General features: G+C 37.2%; 3 protein-coding genes across 3 annotated transcripts; 1 reads left to right on the forward strand and 2 right to left on the reverse strand.

The window, feature by feature from the left end:
- Positions 1-1133: 1133 nt before the first annotated feature.
- LOC133848837 (uncharacterized) lies at positions 1134-3762 on the reverse strand. The gene is made up of 3 exons (XM_062284530.1): positions 2970-3762; positions 1688-1861; positions 1134-1627 (listed from the first exon to the last, which is right to left on the reverse strand). The coding sequence occupies exons 1-3, from the start codon at positions 3643-3645 to the stop codon at positions 1251-1253; spliced, it is 1227 nt and encodes a 408-aa protein (XP_062140514.1). The 5' UTR covers positions 3646-3762; the 3' UTR covers positions 1134-1250.
- A 972-nt stretch (positions 3763-4734) lies between these two features.
- On the forward strand, positions 4735-8771 carry LOC133847925 (kelch-like protein 26). Its single transcript, XM_062283225.1, has 4 exons — positions 4735-5605; positions 5670-6522; positions 7475-7840; positions 7905-8771. The coding sequence occupies exons 1-4, from the start codon at positions 5405-5407 to the stop codon at positions 8366-8368; spliced, it is 1884 nt and encodes a 627-aa protein (XP_062139209.1). The 5' UTR covers positions 4735-5404; the 3' UTR covers positions 8369-8771.
- Positions 8772-9484: 713 nt separating this feature from the next.
- On the reverse strand, positions 9485-19897 carry LOC133847907 (mitogen-activated protein kinase kinase kinase 7). Its single transcript, XM_062283199.1, has 9 exons — positions 19421-19897; positions 19061-19360; positions 18817-18996; positions 17584-17719; positions 17331-17512; positions 16849-17259; positions 16728-16776; positions 10288-10811; positions 9485-10220 (listed from the first exon to the last, which is right to left on the reverse strand). The coding sequence occupies exons 1-9, from the start codon at positions 19508-19510 to the stop codon at positions 9999-10001; spliced, it is 2094 nt and encodes a 697-aa protein (XP_062139183.1). The 5' UTR covers positions 19511-19897; the 3' UTR covers positions 9485-9998.
- Between the last annotated feature and the right edge of the window lie 91 nt (positions 19898-19988).

Genomic DNA, 19988 nt, shown 5'->3' on the forward strand with positions numbered 1-19988 from the left:
GCTTATCTCAATATAGGCAGGTCGCAAACATTAGCATACATTGATAATACCCTGTTTGTTGGGAATTCGTAATGGGCGCAGTATATAATAAAGGATACTCGAACTTTACAAATGCATGCACATTAGACCGCCAATCCAAGCGACTTATGTGGAGTGTGTAGGTGTGTGTGTGTGTGTGTGTGTGTGAAGTAATCTTATGCGTATCATGTGAACTCTGCATATGCCTTTGGCGTTCTTCTTTTAGCTCTTGTTGTTGTTGTTGTTCCTATTCGGGCTGGCCAACTTGTCGTTGTCCTTTGGTCCTTTTTGCTGCCTTTGCTTCGACACTTATTTTAATTTATTTCATTTTCATTTATGCCTCAAATGTCCTTTGTGTCTTTGTCTCTCTTCCTGTCCATGCATGTGTGTGTGCGTGTGTGTGAGTGTGTGTAATTAAATAAAAACGAACTTGGAGCAACTTTAAAAATATTACACACGCACACACACACACACACTTAACACATAAGGATACTCTCTCTCCCTCTCTCTCTCTCTTTGTCTACGTATCTGGAAATGTATCTGTATCTGCATCTGTATCTTTTATTTGTAAACGTGTTCGTGTCGCATCCGGCAAGCTTTTATTTTAATTGCACATTGAAATTAATGCTGAACTTCAGTTGTCAAAAGAAAACGAATACATTTTAACCTGTCCCAAATGTTGACTTTATGCTGAAGTCCTCGTATTATTTGCTCTGAGAGCTAAACTGAATCTTGATTTAAGTGATGACTAATGAGAATCTAAGCAAACATTTTTAAGAATGCCCAAAGCAAAAGGAATAAAAACTCGTAAATATCTGAGACGAATCTAAAAGACTTAAACATTGCATTAATAAAAAGATAAAATAAAATATTCTTAAGCCGAGGAAAAAAATCTATGATTCCCAATTCAAAATTGAGCAACTTGTCTTATGACTTAAATTCTGATTTCCGGAACAAAGAAAATTTCTATGATTAATTTATAGCTTTATTCTAAAGAAGACGGCAATACTGTTAAAATATACCAAAATACTTAAATATAGTAAATTGAAGTCTATATTTCGTGTATGGTATATTTAAAACAAATATCTAGTTGGAATATTTTTCTTGCAAATATTTTTTTTATTTCAAATATTGCGCATTAAATATTCAATCTCATTATAAATGATTAGAAAATATTGTATTATTATGCACTTAAAGTACCAAATGCTCTTCAGTTTTATCCTCTTCAAATATTAATTAGCGTCTTCACTTCGTTCTTTGGATTCTTGTGGGTCTGCTATCTCACAATTTGGCAAATTATTATAGGATTTTGGGTCTGTGGGATCCTCCTTTGATTTCGGCGATGTTTCGGTCATCGGCTTTAGGTTGTCAGATTCTTCAGAGTTTGTCACGTTCTTATCCTTGGACCTCAACTCCAGTTTCTCCTTTTCACGATTGCGACGCAAGAGTTCAGCATATGAGACTTTTGGCTTATACTTTGGATGCAATGCCTGCTTCGAGAACGTGGGCAGCAGCTTGGCCACAGGATGGACGTAGTAGCCATCTTCAGTCGCCCCATTGATCACCTTCAACTGCGCCTGGCGACAGGTCAAATGTGTGTCATGTTTAGCTGGAAATTGAAAGTGTCAAATTGAAAAACTTAAACCGATAAACACAATTTGCTGCTCACCTATAAAGTGTTGTTGCTCGCGAAGTTCACGCTCTGGCTTTGGCATCGATTTCGGTATGGCATAATCACACTTTGGCCCCAATTCAATATTCTCCTCGCCCAACACTTCACGGGCGCGACTAGAGAGTGCCTGTCTGCCGGGCACAACATGCTCGAAACCCGGTGGCGGTCGTGCTGCATTTGACAAGTTTCAATTACTAACAGGTAAGTAAATAAGAAAGCTACAGTCGAGTGTGCTCGACTTTGAGATACAGGCTACCCATGTTCAATAGCAACGGAAATGTGATATTATTATTAAATTATACTAAAAAAAAATACTAAAATATACCGAAATGTATATTAAATGTATCGACAGTCAGAAACCCGACATCCATTTTTGATAAAATGCGAAATAATGCGACAGTAATGTTAAAATATACCACAATAATATACTGAAAAATACTAAAATATACCGAAATATATATTTAATGTATCGACTGTCAGAAACCCGCCACCCATTGTCTATAAAAAGCGAAATAATGTGACAGTAATGTTAAAATATACCATAATAATATACTAAAATATACCAAAGTCTGTATTTGATATATCGATATACTATTACATTTAAATTATACCATAAAATATACAAGATTTGCAACCAAAGCATCTCAAATCTGACTGCAGCTGCTGTTTTTTGCTATATAAAACTATTTCTTCAATAACCTCCTAGGCTATACAAAAATAAATTATAAAACGGTCATGGGAAAGGCACAATAAAAATAACAAGTTCAACAGCAAAAGTCAAGTGTGCTCGAGAAGAAATAAGAAGGGAAAACAATGCGGTATTATTCTTAGAATATGCCAAATCTATATACCGAAAAAATACTGATATATATGAAAGGGAATATTTGGTATATTGACATTGTACTTCATTTAAAAATATACCAGATTGTCTGCCAAAGCAACTAAGACTCGTTGTATTTAGTCGTTTTTCCCCATACTCAAGCCTTTTTTCAAAATCTCTACAAGTTTTATGTAATCACAACTAAATATCCAGGAATCATAAGGACTGTTGTTATGATTGTCTGACTCTAGCGTTAAAATTATGTTGTGGAAGTGGAGTTTCAAACTAATATACCGAAAACATAATATATAGAGCGTATACGTATTGTTTTAGTATATTAAGATTTTAAATTCCAGATAATGGTATCCATTGAAGTACCTACAGCATTTAATAAAATGTGTCTCTAACTGAGATAGATAGACAAAGGACTATATGAAAATACAAGGATAAGATACTCACGCATTGGATTACTAGGATCGCGATGGCGTTGACTCGAGTCAAGTGGCAGCCACATCTGCTGCGACTTGGCAATGGGCTGCCAGTGCATCAGGTCAAAGGCACGTGGTGAAGACGTGATTTGGCATCGAGTCCTAGCACAGACGCATCGACGTTCTGGCGATTCGGCGGCAACGCGCCACCAAGTTGGCTTCTTGGGGGACAACGGAGGTTCATAGCTCGATGGCCTGGCTGACACGGATTCTTTAGGCGAAAGGTCCACCGAAATGTTTTTACTTTCGCTGGTCGGAATCCGCGGATTATTCAGGTGTGTGAAGCCATAGACATGACGACGTGGTCGATACAAAAGCCCTTGAGCATTGGTCTTGTGATGTGACGGCGGCTGTGGCCAAATGGTGCGAAAGGAGCCCGATTGTGACAATTTGCCAGACATTGACAATTGTTCCTTCGCACGCGATTCGGCATCCTTGGCGTCAGATTGCTTAACAACATCTGAAAATGTTGCATTCATCTTTGTTGTGGATGTTGTGGACACCAATGTGGGGGAAGCCTCCAATGCTTGTTTGATTGTCTTTGACTTGACTGACATTTTTGGAACGTCTTCTTTTATCTCCTTGGCATCCTTGTGAATGCCATGAGCCACTACGGATGCCCATGATGGCGAACGTTGTTTCGACATCTTATCAAAATCAGTCCAAACCCTTAGATTGCTCCTAGAAATTAATAGTTTTGAGGGAGCTGTGTGAAAACGAGTCAATTGATTTCCCCAAAATCTCTATCAAACTGAAGGTAAAGGTAGTAAAGTAAATTCGAGACAGACTTGACAGATGTTACAATGCCTATTTAGTATTGTCATTACCTTCATGTCGAAAAGCAAAATTCACAGTTGTGCGTTAACAATCAGCTTTTTCAGAAGTGGAAACTCTGAATAACTCCAAAAAGCTTAGAGGCAACAGTGGCGACATCTGGTGGATAAATGAAGTATATTTGATGTACCAAATTAGTGACAAAATGTCCCGTTTTTGGTTTAAATGTACCGAAAAAGCTTTAGGGCTTTTCTTATTTGATTTATTTTTGGTTGGAAATCAAATACAATTATTTTTCTTTGAATTTAATACAAAAAATTAAAGCTAATAAAATAAAAGTCATTTATATATCTTTATTTCGAAAATAAATACAAAATAAATTCTTAATTTGAAATTTTAATTATTTTCTTTATTTCGAAAACATTACAATCTTAGAATGAGAATAATATATACAACTTATACAAAAATATTAACATTTATATAGAGGTGATTGTATAAAAAGAAAGAATAAGTTAACTGCATTACTTAAAATTTTAAGTACGTTGTAAAGCAAATAACTGACTTAATAAAATGCCCAAATTTTATATAAAATGTACCACTGTATGATTAATTTTGGAATATTCAAATGCAGATAATAATGCGCGTTGCAAAGCTAAGTTCGTCATTGATATCTCCTCCAATTAATGCAAATATACTCTAAATATATCAGACAATGAAAAGCACAAACGTACAAAGTATTATTTATAAGTGAAAAGGGCATTGTTCAAGGAGATAAACAAGCGCGACGCGCTGGTGATAAACAAAAATAAAAGGCAGTGTTGCAAAACGCGAATTTTATCGCAGTCAGCTGTTGAGATTTCGCCGCACCGCATGTCAGTGTTGGGCAACGTTTACTGCTGAGATATAAAGATATATATGTATACAAACTAACACACACATACACATACATACATACAAACAAGCACACACTCTTTCTTTCGACATGGAAGATATTGTATCACAAACACACACAATATAAATTGCAACAAACGTATTTTTTTCTATTTTTTTTGCTTGAACGAAATTCCCAGATAACATACTTATTAAATAATTTGTAGCTCAAAGAAAATTTGATCAAAATTGTGAATGAATAATACAAAATTTTGCTGCACGCGAGAAACAAAAAAAAATTGAAAGAAGTAAAACAAGAAAGCTAAAACGAAGCGGAAGAAAATAGAGCGTATGAAATAGAATATGTATGTTTGTATACAGCGCACACCTGCCTAAGTGTGTGTGTGTGTGTGCGTGTGTGTGTGTATGTACATTAGGCAACAGCTGGTCGTAATATTGTAAACATCAAAACTCTAGCTACAATTGAATTCGATATCAACAAGTCCAAACTCATTGATTAATTCTGCTCTACATGCTGGAGTGAGTGTGAGTGTGTGTGTGTGTGCACATGTGTGTAGTTGTATTTATGCATATGCGCCCGAATTCGCGTCGTTTCGTTATCGCTTATTTTGGCTTGCCCAAATTGGAGCATGCTGCCGACGTCGTCGTCGTCGTAGTCGTCGTAGTCAACGTCAACGTCAACGCCAGCGTCGTCACATTGAGTAAGGGTAAGGTCTGTGTGGGTGATAAGGGGCCAACGATATGTCAGCGACAGCAGCAGTCGCTGCACCAGCAGCAGCAACAGGCACAACAACAACAAACACAACAGCAGCAGCGGGAGCAACAACAACAACAACAACAACAGGAGGTGGTGAGAAGAACCTTTTGTTTGGCCTCAACAAACTGCGATCGCAGGGCAAGCTGACAGACGTGACGCTCATTGTGGAGGATCATCGCTTCAAGGTGAGACCCAAACAACACTCTATTTTCTCGCACTCTCTCACACATACTCTTTCTCTCTTTCCAGGCTCATCGCGTTGTCCTGGCCGCCAGCAGCGATTACTTTTGCGCCATGTTCGCCGACTGTGCCATGATCGAGTCACGCAAGGAGGAGATCACATTGTATGGCGTCACAGCACGCGCCATGGGACGCATCATACTCTACATTTATACATCGCTGCTCGACCTCAATGTGGACAACGTGGAGGAGACGCTGGCCGCTGCCACCCACGTTCAGGTCAAAGAGGTGATCGAACGTTGCACCGTTTTCCTCGAGCAAAAGATAAGCATGGACAATTGCTTGGCCATTGCCAGCATGGCGGAAATCTATGGCCAATTGGCATTGGCCGAACGTGCCTATCGCTATATTTGCGCTCACTTTAAGGAGTTTGCGGCCAGCGGCGATTTCAAGGATGTCAAAATGGAGCAATTGCATTTCATACTCTCGAGCAATTATCCCATCGATGTCAGTGAACTGGAGCTGGTGCAGCTGCTGTGCAACTATGGCCACGAACAGCAGCTGGATGACAGTGCACTCCACGAACTGTTGCGTCTGATCAAATGGCAATATATTGGCTACGATGAGCTCAAGTCGCTGTCCAGTCATCCCATCAACTATGCCCTGGTCGGTGAATATCTGGCCAAGCTGCAGGAGAATCGTGTCGTCAGTCGTCAGTCAGCGACCAGTGGGCAAGAGTCCAGCACAGAGCTGGGTCATTCACAGGGACAGGAACAGGGACCGACGAATATGCGCGGCATGGAACTGAGTCTGCTCAAGATTGGCGGCTTTGAGTGGAAGGGTCTAACCAATGAGATTATGTGCTTCTCGCCAACCAAAATGAAGTGGTACGAACTGACTTCCATACCACACATCGATCAATGTAAGCTGTCTATCAATTTTATTTTTTTATTTACTCGCTACCTCAGTATTGAAAATCCGTTTGTCTGTCCGTCTGCCTGCAAATGCAGCTAGATTTTCGGGACTATAAAAGCTAGAGCTTCCGAATTTGCTGAAATAGTTTCAGATTTAATAACTGAGTCAGCAAATAAAAAAGTATTAGATGGACAGGCTCAATTTTATAGGCGCTATGATGAAGACTATCGAAATTTGCCTTATATTTTTCATTAAATTGTTGTTATTTATGCAAAGAACAACAATGTAAAGGTTTGAAAATCTTAACAGTTTGCTATCTAAATGAGCACCAATCATTTGATTAAAACTTCTATAACTTGATAGTTGCTCAGAACAGAAAAGTACCAAAATCTATTTTAGGAACGGCTGATGAAGTCGAGTCTAAGGGTCTTTGGTTGATAATCTGGCATATTCTGTACTCTATGAAATATTTTAAGCGGAATAATATATCGATATACCAAATATAGCCTTCGGTATATATTTTTGCCAGTATATTAATATTTTTAATATAACAGTCTACCGATATACCAAATGTTTCATTTCATTTCATTCTATATTTTAAATGTAATACTTTATTCATATACCAACTATAGTCCTCGATATATTTTTGTATTTTTTAGTATATAAATTCCGTATATTTAATATTTTAAATGTAATAGTATATCGAAATATCAAATATAACCTTTGGTATAAATTTTTGTATGCTTTCAGTATATTAATTTGGTACATTTCATATTTTAAATATAATAGTATATCAATATTGATATATTACAATATTGCTACCCAACAAAATGTGGTACTATTCTTAAAATAAACCAAATTAATATACTAAAAAATACTAAAATACACCAAAGGCTATTAGTATATACTTATAGTAGCTTTCTTAAGTGTTATTCATTAAATTTATGTATCATGTGCAGGCAACTTTGGCACTGCCGTTCTTAACAACGAGCTGTTCATCGTGGGCGGTGCCTACGATGTCTGTCTCAAGGAGTATATCCATCCCTTTGGCTTTCGTTACTGTCCGCTGCGCGACTCCTGGGTGAGCATAGCGCCCATTCAGCTGGATCGGTGTCGCTTCTCGCTGAATGCGGTGGGCAAGCAGCATCTGTATGCCGTCGGTGGAATTGTGGAGCACGACGACAACTCGGAAGAGGCGCTGCGTCGCATGTCCAATGTCGAGCGCTACGACATCGTCAGCAACACATGGACGTATATGCCCAGCCTGCAAGAGAATCGCAGTCAACATGCGGGCGTCGTTGTCGGCGACAAGCTCTACATTTCTGGTAAGTCCATTGAGGAGGTGCTAAAGATTGATTGAACATCAGTAATCACAACAAACTACTTTAGGTGGCATCCATTTGGCAAACATATTGTCGAGCATGTGGTGCTTCGATACGAAGAGCGAACGCTGGCTGGAGTTGGCACCGATGCCAACGCCATGCTGTGACCATGTACTCGTTGCGATCGATAATCGCATCTATGCCTGCGGCGGCTGGCATGAGACGCTAAGGGAATCGCGTGTGCTTGTGGAGCACATCTATGCGTACGACATCAAGACGAATACGTGGAGCGTTGAAACGAAAATCCCAGCACCAAAATTCTATTCAGGCGTCACCTCGATGCGTCGCACCATCTTCTTTGTGGGCGGTCTCGATTCGACCGAATCGATTGATCGCGCCAGCTCCGAGACAATGGCCTATGATCTGGACACCGGGGATTGGTGGCATCGCAAGGACTCGTGGGACACGCCCAACGATGTCTGGGAATCGACATGCGCTGCCATCTATGTACCCAGCTTTGACTCATCGTAAAACGACGAATTTACTACGACTACAACTACAACTACGACTGCCTGTCCCTATCCTGTGTCCTGTCTCCTATCTCTATCCTCCGTCAAAATCTTAGATTGTGATTAACCTATTACTACAGTGTACAGTGAACAAATGTGCCAAGCAAGGCCACAACAACTTTGTGTGTATAGAAACAGAAAGAGAGAGCAGATCAACCACAGCACGAACGTTCGAATATGTGTTTAACTATTATTGTGTAGAAAGCATAACCATAACAATTTAAATAAATGATTTTGTTAGCAAAAAAAAATATATACTATATTTATAAATAAAGAAGGTGTGCAGATAGATTTCTAATCTGATTCTGTAGTTGAACTAAATTAATGAAAAACAATTGTGTTTTATTATTCTGGAAAAGTCAATATTTCAGCGAATTATGTTTTCCGGTTTCTTCAATCAATATTGGATCCTAAGCATTGAGATTAGAACCAAGTTGACAGCCCTGTTTCAATATATGCCAATTTTAAAAACGATTGTTGAAAAAACTATGTTCAAAATAAAATATATACATGAATTCAGTTTAGTTTGTCGTCTAAACTTCAGTTTAAGTGAATTGCAGCTTTGGGCTTTGAATACCAACTAAAATGTTTAAGAGTTAGCGACCCCGACTCAATTTACAATTAAATAAAAAAGACTGTTCTAATGTCAACATGCTAATTAAAAATATATAATAATAAAAGCTAAGCAAAAAATAACCCAAGATGGCAGCCCGAAAAAGCCTTGGTCCCTCATTAAATTGATGTTAAAATAAAAAAAGGCTGTTGAAATATATGAATGTTAAAAACTAAGTATGTAATCGAATTAAGTTTTAATTTTTCATTTTAAATTAAAAACTAAAATACGCCTTAAGTGATTTGAACACAACTGACAATAAAACAAGTTGACAGCTCGAAAAACTTGCAGAAAGCTTGATATCAATTTGGAGTAGTTTGTCTCTGTTAATTCGATGAATAATATGCAAATACGATATATCTTTATATAGTACGAAATACCCCTGTAAAAATTGCGCATTTTGGGATGGGAATTTGTGAGCACGGTTGGGCGGATTTTAATACTCGAAACCGATACGGTGGTGGATACGTTTTTATATATATTTTTGTCACTTTGGTAATCGTCTTTTTGTCACACAGATGATATACACATGTGCACATGTATTGTATATATATATGTATGTATGTATGTATAACATAGTATATGTATAGTAATGACACACAGTAGTCGAACTAAAATTTAAGTATGCATAGAGTATAAGTAAATAATTTAATCTTAAGTGTCAAGAGTCAGAATGCTTACAAGGTACACAAGAAACAAGCAACATGGCTAAAAACTAGACGGCTGGCTAACACAACAAGTTCGCTCGCGACAATTCGCGATCTAAATGGTATTTATGTACGTATACGTATTATGCAAATATATATCTCTAAATAAAACTCAACTTAAATAGATACAATTACAACATAATCGTTACAAATTAAACAAAGAATTACACAAAAAAAAAAAAATACATAATAGATGGAAGTACACAGCTATTGGTTACGAAAATTCAGAGCCAATCTTTCTTCGGATTCCACAATCCAAATTAGGAGGCGGGCTACGTTTGATGATGCGGTGCTATAACCACCCAGCCATCGTTCTCAACCGTCTCGCCTCCTCCAACAATGCCGCCGCCGGACATCTCTTGGCTGCTGCCGTAACTGTTGCCGCTGCTGCTGACGATGTTGTTCATCACCGGTGGCTGGAGACGTGCTTGTTGCGCCGCCGGCAGCTTCTCCCATTGCTGCTGCAGATTATTGTACAGACTCTGGAGGTCCTCCTGCAATCGATGTGAGGTGAATCGAGTATTAAAATAACATTTAATTTATCGTCAAGTCTTGGCTTACCTTGTCTTTGATTTTGCGCAACAATTCCTTCTTCTGCTCGCGCTCGATTTGATCCATTTGCAGTATGAGCTTCTCCTTAAAGTCCTGTGCATAGTAGAGGTTCGTGTCCAAACTGAGATACTCCTTGGCCATATGGCGATGATCGCGATAAATCGCTTGCGATTCGGCATTGTTCGGTATGGGCGGCTCTGGCTGCAATTCGAGATCCAAAATCTCCGCCAACGATTGCTCCGTATAGCCACAACCTGAATCGACATCGGGATCAACATCAACGAGATCCACATCTACCTCGGCATCGACACAATCGTTTTTATCGTTGGCGTGTTGATTGTTTTGCAGTCCGTTTGTTGTTATGTTATTATCTGGGTTGTTATTGCTGCTGTTGTTCTGTGTGATGTGGTTAACATTGTTGTTGTTGTTGTTGTTGTTATTTGTGAGGTCTGTCGTGGTGTTGGCGGTGTTGATGGCCATTATCATCGGCTTAGTGTCCGTCACTGTCAATCGCTCGCGACCATCGCTTTTAGCTGGAAATAAAATAACATACATTAAACATTATAAATTGAATTCTTTGGTTTTCTTATACACATTAACACTTTAGAATAGCTTTGAGACAAATCGATCTCGCCAAGGCAAAAAGTGTCACCATTTTATCTCCCAAATTTAGGGAAATGAAATTTCCATGTGAATAAATCCTTTTCTCAATCTCCCAATTTTACTGCTAGGAAACATGGTAAATTTCTATACATTAATATAGATTTTACTCTACTTAGTTGTTTATACTATAAATTTATACATACATATATGAAAATCCGTCTCCTAATCTGTTGAAAATCTTGATTTCAGCTAGAGATTTATACTAAAAACTTATCAAGCGAGTTTGAGTGTGCTCGACTGTGAAATACCAAGTACTAATTTTCAATAACAACCATTTGCTGCGAGTATAACAAAAATATACCACAAAAGACTAAATATACCGAAGGCTATATATGGTATATTACATTAAAAATATACCACATTTGTAACCAAAACAGCTAAGACACGATACAAAAATATTTCTTAGTTATTTAACTTCCAACATTTTTTCTTTCCTAATTATTTTTCAAATACATTTGTTTTCCATGAAACTAAACTATGTATGAAAATATGTTATTTTATATTCACAATTCCACAACAAAGTTTAATACGATATCTACAATATATATTAAATGTGTGAAAAGTATACAAATTCACCAATAAATCAACGTTTTAAATAGCATGCCAATTATTTGAACTTTAAAATTTGTATTTTTTGTTCCTTGCATTGTGTTATTCATTTATTTATGCTGTTTAGGTAGAAAACTTTAAATTTGTTGCCACTTTTTTAATACATTACTTTTTCTTTCATATTATTCTAATAACATATTACCATCACTATCAAATGGCTTATGAATTTAATGGCTAAATTTTGAGAAGAGTCTTAATCGCGTTTAACTAGAAACAAATGTTATTTGAAATAAACATTCATGTAAAATAGTTGAAAATTAAATTAATGAAGATTATAGTCAGATACAAAACTATTCATCGACAAATATTAGAATGTTATCTTTCGAGGCAACTGACAATTGTATTTGCTTACTTTTCTTCAAGTATCTTTCAACATTTTGCATAGTCACATTTTTGCTTGTAGATTTTAATTTTCCAAAGAATTTTACACTCAATCAGTTTCAGTTCATGACTCAGAAAAAAAGAAGCAAAAAAAAACTCATATTGTATACACTAAGAAGACATATGGGAGGAGGAGATATGTATACTATATATGCGTAGATATTAAAAACGTACTATAGATGATCCAGCAACTGTGCAGATCGCTCGTCTGTTTGGTGGTAATCAAAGCCTGTGTGTCGCACATGTTAATCGAGGATGATTTTTGTCTATACTATATAGTATATTTGATATTCACTTCGATACTTCGATACTATATCGTTAATATACTCGTTGCATGATCTTCATCATGATCATCATCAACAGTAGATGAGATTGAATTGTTGCGAAAATCCTCCACTTGGCCGAGCGATGAGTGTGCTCGTTGTGATAACGTATTTTTCATATGGATTTGCTTTTTTTCGGGCAAAAATTTGCGGGGGGGGAAACAGAAAAAACAAAAACACACAAAGAAGACACCACTAAATAATATTCGCGTTTGTATTCGAGAAAACTTTGCTCTTTCGCTCTCGAATCTTTTCTTTTTTTTTTTTTTGTTTTTTTGTTGGCCTCTCTGCTTGCTGAGGGCCAATGTTTATATGAGTATTCGACGTTTTCTTTTTGCTTTTCCTGCTAATTTGGCACAGTAAAAATCACATTTCATTTAAGTAGTTTTGATCGTGCTGCAATTTGCATTATTAGGGAGTGTTTATTAAAAGCCCGACACAGAGACGACGATGATGATGTTGAACTTTGGGCGCGTTGCGTTTTGTTTTGTTTTGGAATTTGGAATTGTCGTTGCAATCGTTGCGATCGATACTCAATGCGGCGCACAGAACGGCACGGCGCTCAAACGTAGACTGAGCGTATTTGGGGATGACCGTGCTATGGATGTGATGTGCTGTGCTCGGCAATATGGCAAGAGCCAAGTGGAAACAGCAACAGCAGCAGCAGCAACAGCACACAGATAGAAGGAGAGTGACCACAATGGATCCCATATATACACACACACACATAGCACAGCATTTGTGTATATATTCTATGTAGACTCAGTTTTGATAGAAAAAGAGTCTAAAGCACACACATTCATCGCGCATTTGCCGATCATTCGATGAATAATGCGCCTGGCATGCGGTTGGGAAATCTTCCCTGCAAACAGCAATAGCATCAACAACAACAACAGCAGCGACAAATGCCCTTTTGGCTGAGAGCTGCCAACAACGAGAAAATGTATTAGATAGAGTTATGTATTTACTTTTTGGCCAACGACTGCGGGTGTGACTAGGTCGATGCTGCTTCTGCTGTCGATGCATATAGATATCGACATGCAACAACAGGCCGCCGCATGCGACACTCTGCCTGTCTGTCTGACAAGCGAATGTGTCTTTTGGCTTTTGCCATGCCGAACATTGAATACCCTTTAAAGAGACTCAAAACTGGAAGAGACGGTAAAATGGCTTTACATTCGAATTATATTTCATTTATAACTCTATATAAATATTGTATACTGCAAAACAGACGGATGAAAGGACAATATACTAAGTATGATATGAATATACTGAATAATGTTGAGGACACCTCATTTAATGATTTCAATTATATTTCATTTATAACTCTATATATAAGAATGCCTCTTTATCATATTTTATAGTTGCAAAACTGACTGTCCGACGAAAGAAAAATATACTATATACTAAATATAATACAATATACTGAATGGTATTGAGCACAACTCATTTAATGCTATTAAGAGACACCACAAGAGTCATACTTAATTTATAACTCTACATAAATATGTTGCATTCGCATATTTTATAATTGCGAAACTGACTAACAGACGGACGAAAGGACAGTATACTAAATTTATTACAATATACTATATGGTATTGAGCACATTCAATTTAATGCTTTCAAGAGATAATAAAAGTGGTTTTACAATTGAATCATATTTAATTTATAGCTATATAAATATTTTATAATTGCCAAATTGATGAACAGACGGACGTAACGACAAACATACTAAATAGAATACAATATACCAAATGGTATTGAGCTCGCCTCATTTAATGCTTTCCACAGTTCAGCACCAAATGAAAATATCGGCCCCCCAGCAAGGGTATAATAATTCTTGATCATATTTACTCGACTTATTTCGTCCCCGTGCCCATTAAGTGAGATTCTCTCTATCTCTATGTGTGTGTGTATATGTATGTATGTATGTGTAGGCATATAGACTACTTCATATACATGTGTACTATATGCACGAAATCAAAATAAAAGTGAGATTATTGCCGAATGACTCATTCGGTCAATTCGGCTGCTCGCCGGGGATATGATGCCAGGGGCGAAGGGGGAAGACAGAGAGAGAGAGAGAGAGAGAGAGAGAGAGGGGCTAGTCGGTCAGACTGTCGGCCTCGTCATGTGTGCAGTGTTGTCCCCACATCCATGTGTATGTGTGTGTGTGTAAGTGTGGCAATTTTCCCGCTAGATCTAGCAATAAATCCCGCTATACCTGAAGGCCCCAATCGTAATGTATTCATTATTTAAATAAAATAATAGAAATTATACTTCCTGCTATGCTTCAATGTTTACATACTGAGCTAAGAAAACTTATAAGCCATCTTCATTTATGAAATCCACTTACAATTTTAATTTAATCCAAAGATTTCTGGCTTTAAGTTCTAGAAAAAGTATTAGCTGCAACTTGTTTCATAAATCTTTAATATATTATTAGGTTTTTCTTCACACATGAATATAATCTTCTTAAAAAAAGATTCATACAAGCAAATCTTTGGATTCAATTTAATGAAACCAATTTCTTCTTCAGTACCCGAAGAAACTAATCTACACCAAAAGTTGAATATAAATTTCTATTGCTTTCCAACATTTGCAACTATGAAGGAATCATTATGAAATTTTGAGAATCAACATAAAATATTTGCATTTCGAGTTTAAAAATCATTTAAACTACGATTTTAACTTTTCGAAATATTTAAAATGCATTAGAAGTATTTAATATTTAAAGCGCGCAGCACTGTTTGCGTTTTCTTCCTCTGCTATTAGTTGATTTTCATTTGATTTCTCGTCGCTGTTTTTCTTGTTGTTTCTGTTGCTGTTTTGTAGTGTTCTGCTTTCTGTTTTAGTGTTTATGTTGCGGTGGCAGGAGGCGGCAGCGGTTGCGGTTGCTGTTGCTGCTGCTGCTGGTGGTGACCGTGCATGTCATGCCTATAAATCTGTAGAAAAATTGCCAGCTAGCCAGCCAGCCAGCCGATCTACTTAATACGATAATTGTGCACAGCGCAATGACTGAATGTAAAATATAATTGAATGGGGTATAGCGAATACTTAAACACTTTTGCAACTATGTAGAGGCCAGAATATAAGACGAAGAACAACTAAACTTTCCTTTATATCTAGCAAATTATATTGCTGTTTCTTAGCAGATCTTTGAGTAGCAAAATTTGGGAAACAACATCGCAGAAACTTAAAACACAACTAATATGAAACACGGAAATTACTTGCATTACAATTAATATATATATAAGAACACATAAAATAGCAATAATAATTTGCAATTTAACTATTCGATCGTAATAATTATATATTCAAATCGAACTTCAAAGAAATGTGCCAGAAATATTCATACACATAATTTACAACACTCGTTTACCTTTTGTAACAACAATTAATATAAATTATTCAACCATCTCTTTTGCTATTAAAATTGTCCTAGTTGTTGACAAATTTGTTGGCAATTTGTTGTATTTCTATTGAGATAAATCAGCAATCTCAACAATCAGATCAAAAAGAGTCATCTGTTGCTTTTCAGTTGGGTGGGGAAACAAAATAATATTCAATTGGGGCAATTGCTGCATTGTTTTCAAATTGCACATCGGGTGTTTTCGCTATTTTACTATTTGCATGATGATGAGCGCATCGCATATTTATAAAGCGAACGCTTGGCGGTTGGCACTGAGAACTTTTGCCAATTGAAGAAATGTTCTGAAATGCATTTGCATTATTAAAAGCAACGCAACGCAGCGACTAATTAACCAAAAATCGAGCAATTAAACAACGACAACGAATGAGATAGCAAGCACATTGTTTACATACGATTAAGTGTTGCTTGTTTTTGTTGCTGTTGCTATTGCTGTGTTGCTGTCGTGATGCGTCATACTGTTTTGACCCCAAGAGCAGCTGCCACATGGTAACTCACACGTAACTCAACAGAACGCTTAGGAGAACAATCAAATGAGGAAAGCAAAGGAAGTAAGACAGCTAGAGACATGTCTGCTCGACTTTGAAATACATGGCACTTGCTTGAAAGGAAACACTCAACAATTTAAGGTAACCAAAGCAACACTCAAACTCGTTTTTAACCCTATAGAAATATTTCTTAATTCATTTTAAATATTAAAATTTTGAGACATCATTTAAATACGAATTTCTGTTATGTTTTGAAGTGATAAAATCACACTCTAAAACAAACGTTAAACTCGTTTTTAACCCTATAGAAATAGTGCATAAATAAATCGAAGTATTGAAATTTTGAAACATCATTTAAATTTGAATTTTCCAGATAAAATCAAACTCTAAACCAAAACTTGATTAGCAAATTTAGTATACTACTAAATATTTAGACTTCAACTCCAGCTATGCTGTATAAAATGTTTTCGCTACTCCTCTATTCCATGGATTGCGGTTATACACTTTTGATTGCAATACGAAAATGCAAGATAAATTCAATAAACATTACTCACCATGAAAACTACTGCTGCTGCTCTCGCTGCGACTCAGATCGAAACCGTTCTACAATTGTGAGAGAGTGCAAGAGTGAAATGAATAATAGATCCATCAAAGTGTATAATCAATACAACGCACCGCTTCAACATCCAGGGTAAGCTGTTCCATTGGCCTGCGGGCCATTTGAATCATGCCATTGCGAATGGTCTCCAGACGCTTGGATGCCTCGGCCGATGATGTCAAATTAAAGCTATCGTTTTGACTTTCGCAGCTATCCTCCTCGGGTATGGCATCCCAGCGATTACTGCTGCTGATGTGAAACAGGCCATTATTGTCCAATTGCCCCGAATTTGTGGGCGTTCTTTCAGATGATGATGATGAGGTATTTTCGTTGTGTATTGAGCCCGTCGTCTCCGAGCCCATCTCAGTCGCAGTGCCTCGCACATTTGTTGGCGTCAACTGTGTGGATGCTAGACTCATGTCACTGGAACTATGACTAAAGCTATCATATTGAGCGCCCACTGTTCCGTCGCTCTCTTTGGTCACAATCTACAAAAAAAAAAACATTTTCCATTTACTTTTACGTCAAGCAGAATCATTGGAGTAACAACTATTCTCACCTGTTGGTTAACAAACGCATATTCGAGCGCCTTATCGGCACCCACATAGTCTTTAATAATCTCGTTCATCACGCCCACAATATATTGCATTGAGGGCCGATCCTCGGGCGCTGTTTTCCAACACGCTGTCATCAGTTGCTCAATGTGCTTGGGGCAATTGTCCAGCAGCGGAGGTCGCTCACCTGTTGACGCGAACCCCAAACAGAACAAGTCAATATAAGAACAGTTTTTGTTATGATGAAGCCTCACTCACCTTTGTAGATCTTCCACTGTATTGTGTATGCATTGTCAATGTCCTTAAAGGGCTGCTTTCGCGACAGAACTTCCCACAGTACAATCGCCCAACTGAATATGTCGCATTTCTCTGTGTATTTGGATCCTTCAAACACCTGTTTGTAATAGAGTAATAAATGTAACAGATGAGCACATTATTCAATATAAGCGACAAATTTACTTATGTTATCTATTAGCTGATTCAGTATTTTGTATATTATTTTATTTATATTCTATACAAAAGGGAATATTATATCTTATATCGTGCAAGCTTTAGAAACAAATGTTTTACCATAACTAAATCAGAAAATAAAATACAACAAATCAAATGTCAATAAAACCATATTCTAAAAATATACCGAATATCCTGAAAGCTACTAAAACATACTGTAGGCTATATTTGGTATATCGAAGTAGTACTATATTTTTGAAAAAAAAAAAAATACCATACAGTACCAAATATACCACATTGTCAGGCAACGTAACTGAAATATATTTCTTAAATAATTTTTATCCGCTCTCAACCAAATTTTTTTGGATTGATACGAACAGATAAACATATGTGGCTATGTCGTCTCAATTATATATATGTCTATGACCTTAATAGGGTTACAGATGCCTCCTTCTGCCTATTACATACATTCTCTGCAGTCACAAAGTTATAATACCCTTCTACCCTATGGGTAGCAGGTATAAAGATAATTACTACCATCCATACTTTTGAGTTTGTTGTGTACATATTACAGCCTCCCGTTGACTTAATTTACGGTAATTCTATTGTTTTCACTACTAATGGTTTTAGTACTACAATTCTTTCCTCAGCTGAGCTCTATTATTATCGATTTAAAAAAGGTTTACACTGCTTAAATATCTAAAGTTTACTCCATAAAGCAGTAATGAAAAATAATTAAAATATTTAACAAAAATAAATTGATGTAGATTTATAATTCATTATTTTATATTTCGTTGAGTGTGGTTTTTTGTTTTAATTTTTAAATAATGTTACTACACAATCTTGCTGATTAAATCTTGTAAACTTGCTCCTAGCTTTTACCGCTTAAGTTATGCGTAAATAAATTCTGCTGTTTTAATTAGTTTCTCTTCTTAAATATGTCAACTTAATATTGATACTAAATAAAGTATGTTGCAGTTATGTGTAAGTGCCCTTAAGCGAGATATAAATTATATATGACTGTAGTATTTTAGTACTCACCTCAGGCGCCATCCAAGCAGCGCTGCCGCGATTATTTGTCATCATTGTGGACTTGTCGGCCACAGTGCCAAAATCGCAAATCTTCAGGTTGCGTCCCTTGTTGGTCAAGAGCAAATTGAGTGGCTTTAGATCACGATGTATTAGCGGCTTTGGAGTCATTCCATGCAGGTAGGCAACACCCTAGAAAATCGAATGAAATACTTATTTTAGGATATTGATCAAATATTATAGAATCTGAACAGACCTCTGCACATTGGCGTGCCCAACTCATGGCATGGGCCAAGCTATATACGGGCTTTACTTTTCCATGTAGGAAATTGTGCAAGGAACCGCCTTCGGCATACTCCATAATAAGATATGTGGCCTGCTGATACGATGAGATGCCGTGCAAAGCAATGATATTGGGATGCTTGACACGCGACAATTGCTTGACCTCCTTTTCAATGTCCTTCTGCTCGGCGCTGGCGAAGAACTCCTTGACTGCGACCAGCTGATTGCGCCAGTTGGCCTTGCACACCACACCATACGAGCCATGTCCGACTTTCTGTGAATGTGATGAAGAAGTTAATCGATTCAATGAATTCGGAGATTATAACATTCTTACCTCGCCAAGCGTTATCTCACTGAAGTTCACATAGAAGGCTTGCAGTGCATCTTGGGACGCGGACGCAGATGCAGATGCTGATGCAGCCATTGCCTGCGGTTTGTGTTCTTGTTGTTTTCGTTATTGCTGATCCTGATCCTGGTTATGATTGCGATTCTGGTCTCACTGCATATGCGTGCTATTGTTGTTGTTGCTGTTGTTGTTATAATTGTTGTCCGTGCGCTTAGCTTATGCTTATATCGACCAGCAGTGAATCGCTGCAAATGCGAACGCTGCGCACATCTTCCAAAAACGGCGTTGACCACAACTTTACCATTAGCGGCCAGGTTAAATAGTTTCGCCGTTGTGTTGAGTTTTTGAATTCGGGCTGCGATTCGATTGTTTTTCAATTGCTTCAACAATTATTTCTCATTTCTTTTTCGTTTTCCTATTTAGTTTGGGCCTGTTCGTTTGTCGCTGTCTCTCTGGGCTAGTGGTTGAGACGACCTGCAAAATAATCATAATATTTTTTCGTGTTTATCGATATGATGCGATGTTTCTGCATCAAATACATCGTTTGAGAAAAAAT

The sequence above is a fragment of the Drosophila sulfurigaster genome, chromosome X (assembly GCF_023558435.1).
Source record: "Drosophila sulfurigaster albostrigata strain 15112-1811.04 chromosome X, ASM2355843v2, whole genome shotgun sequence".
Classification (NCBI taxonomy): domain Eukaryota; kingdom Metazoa; phylum Arthropoda; class Insecta; order Diptera; family Drosophilidae; genus Drosophila; species Drosophila sulfurigaster.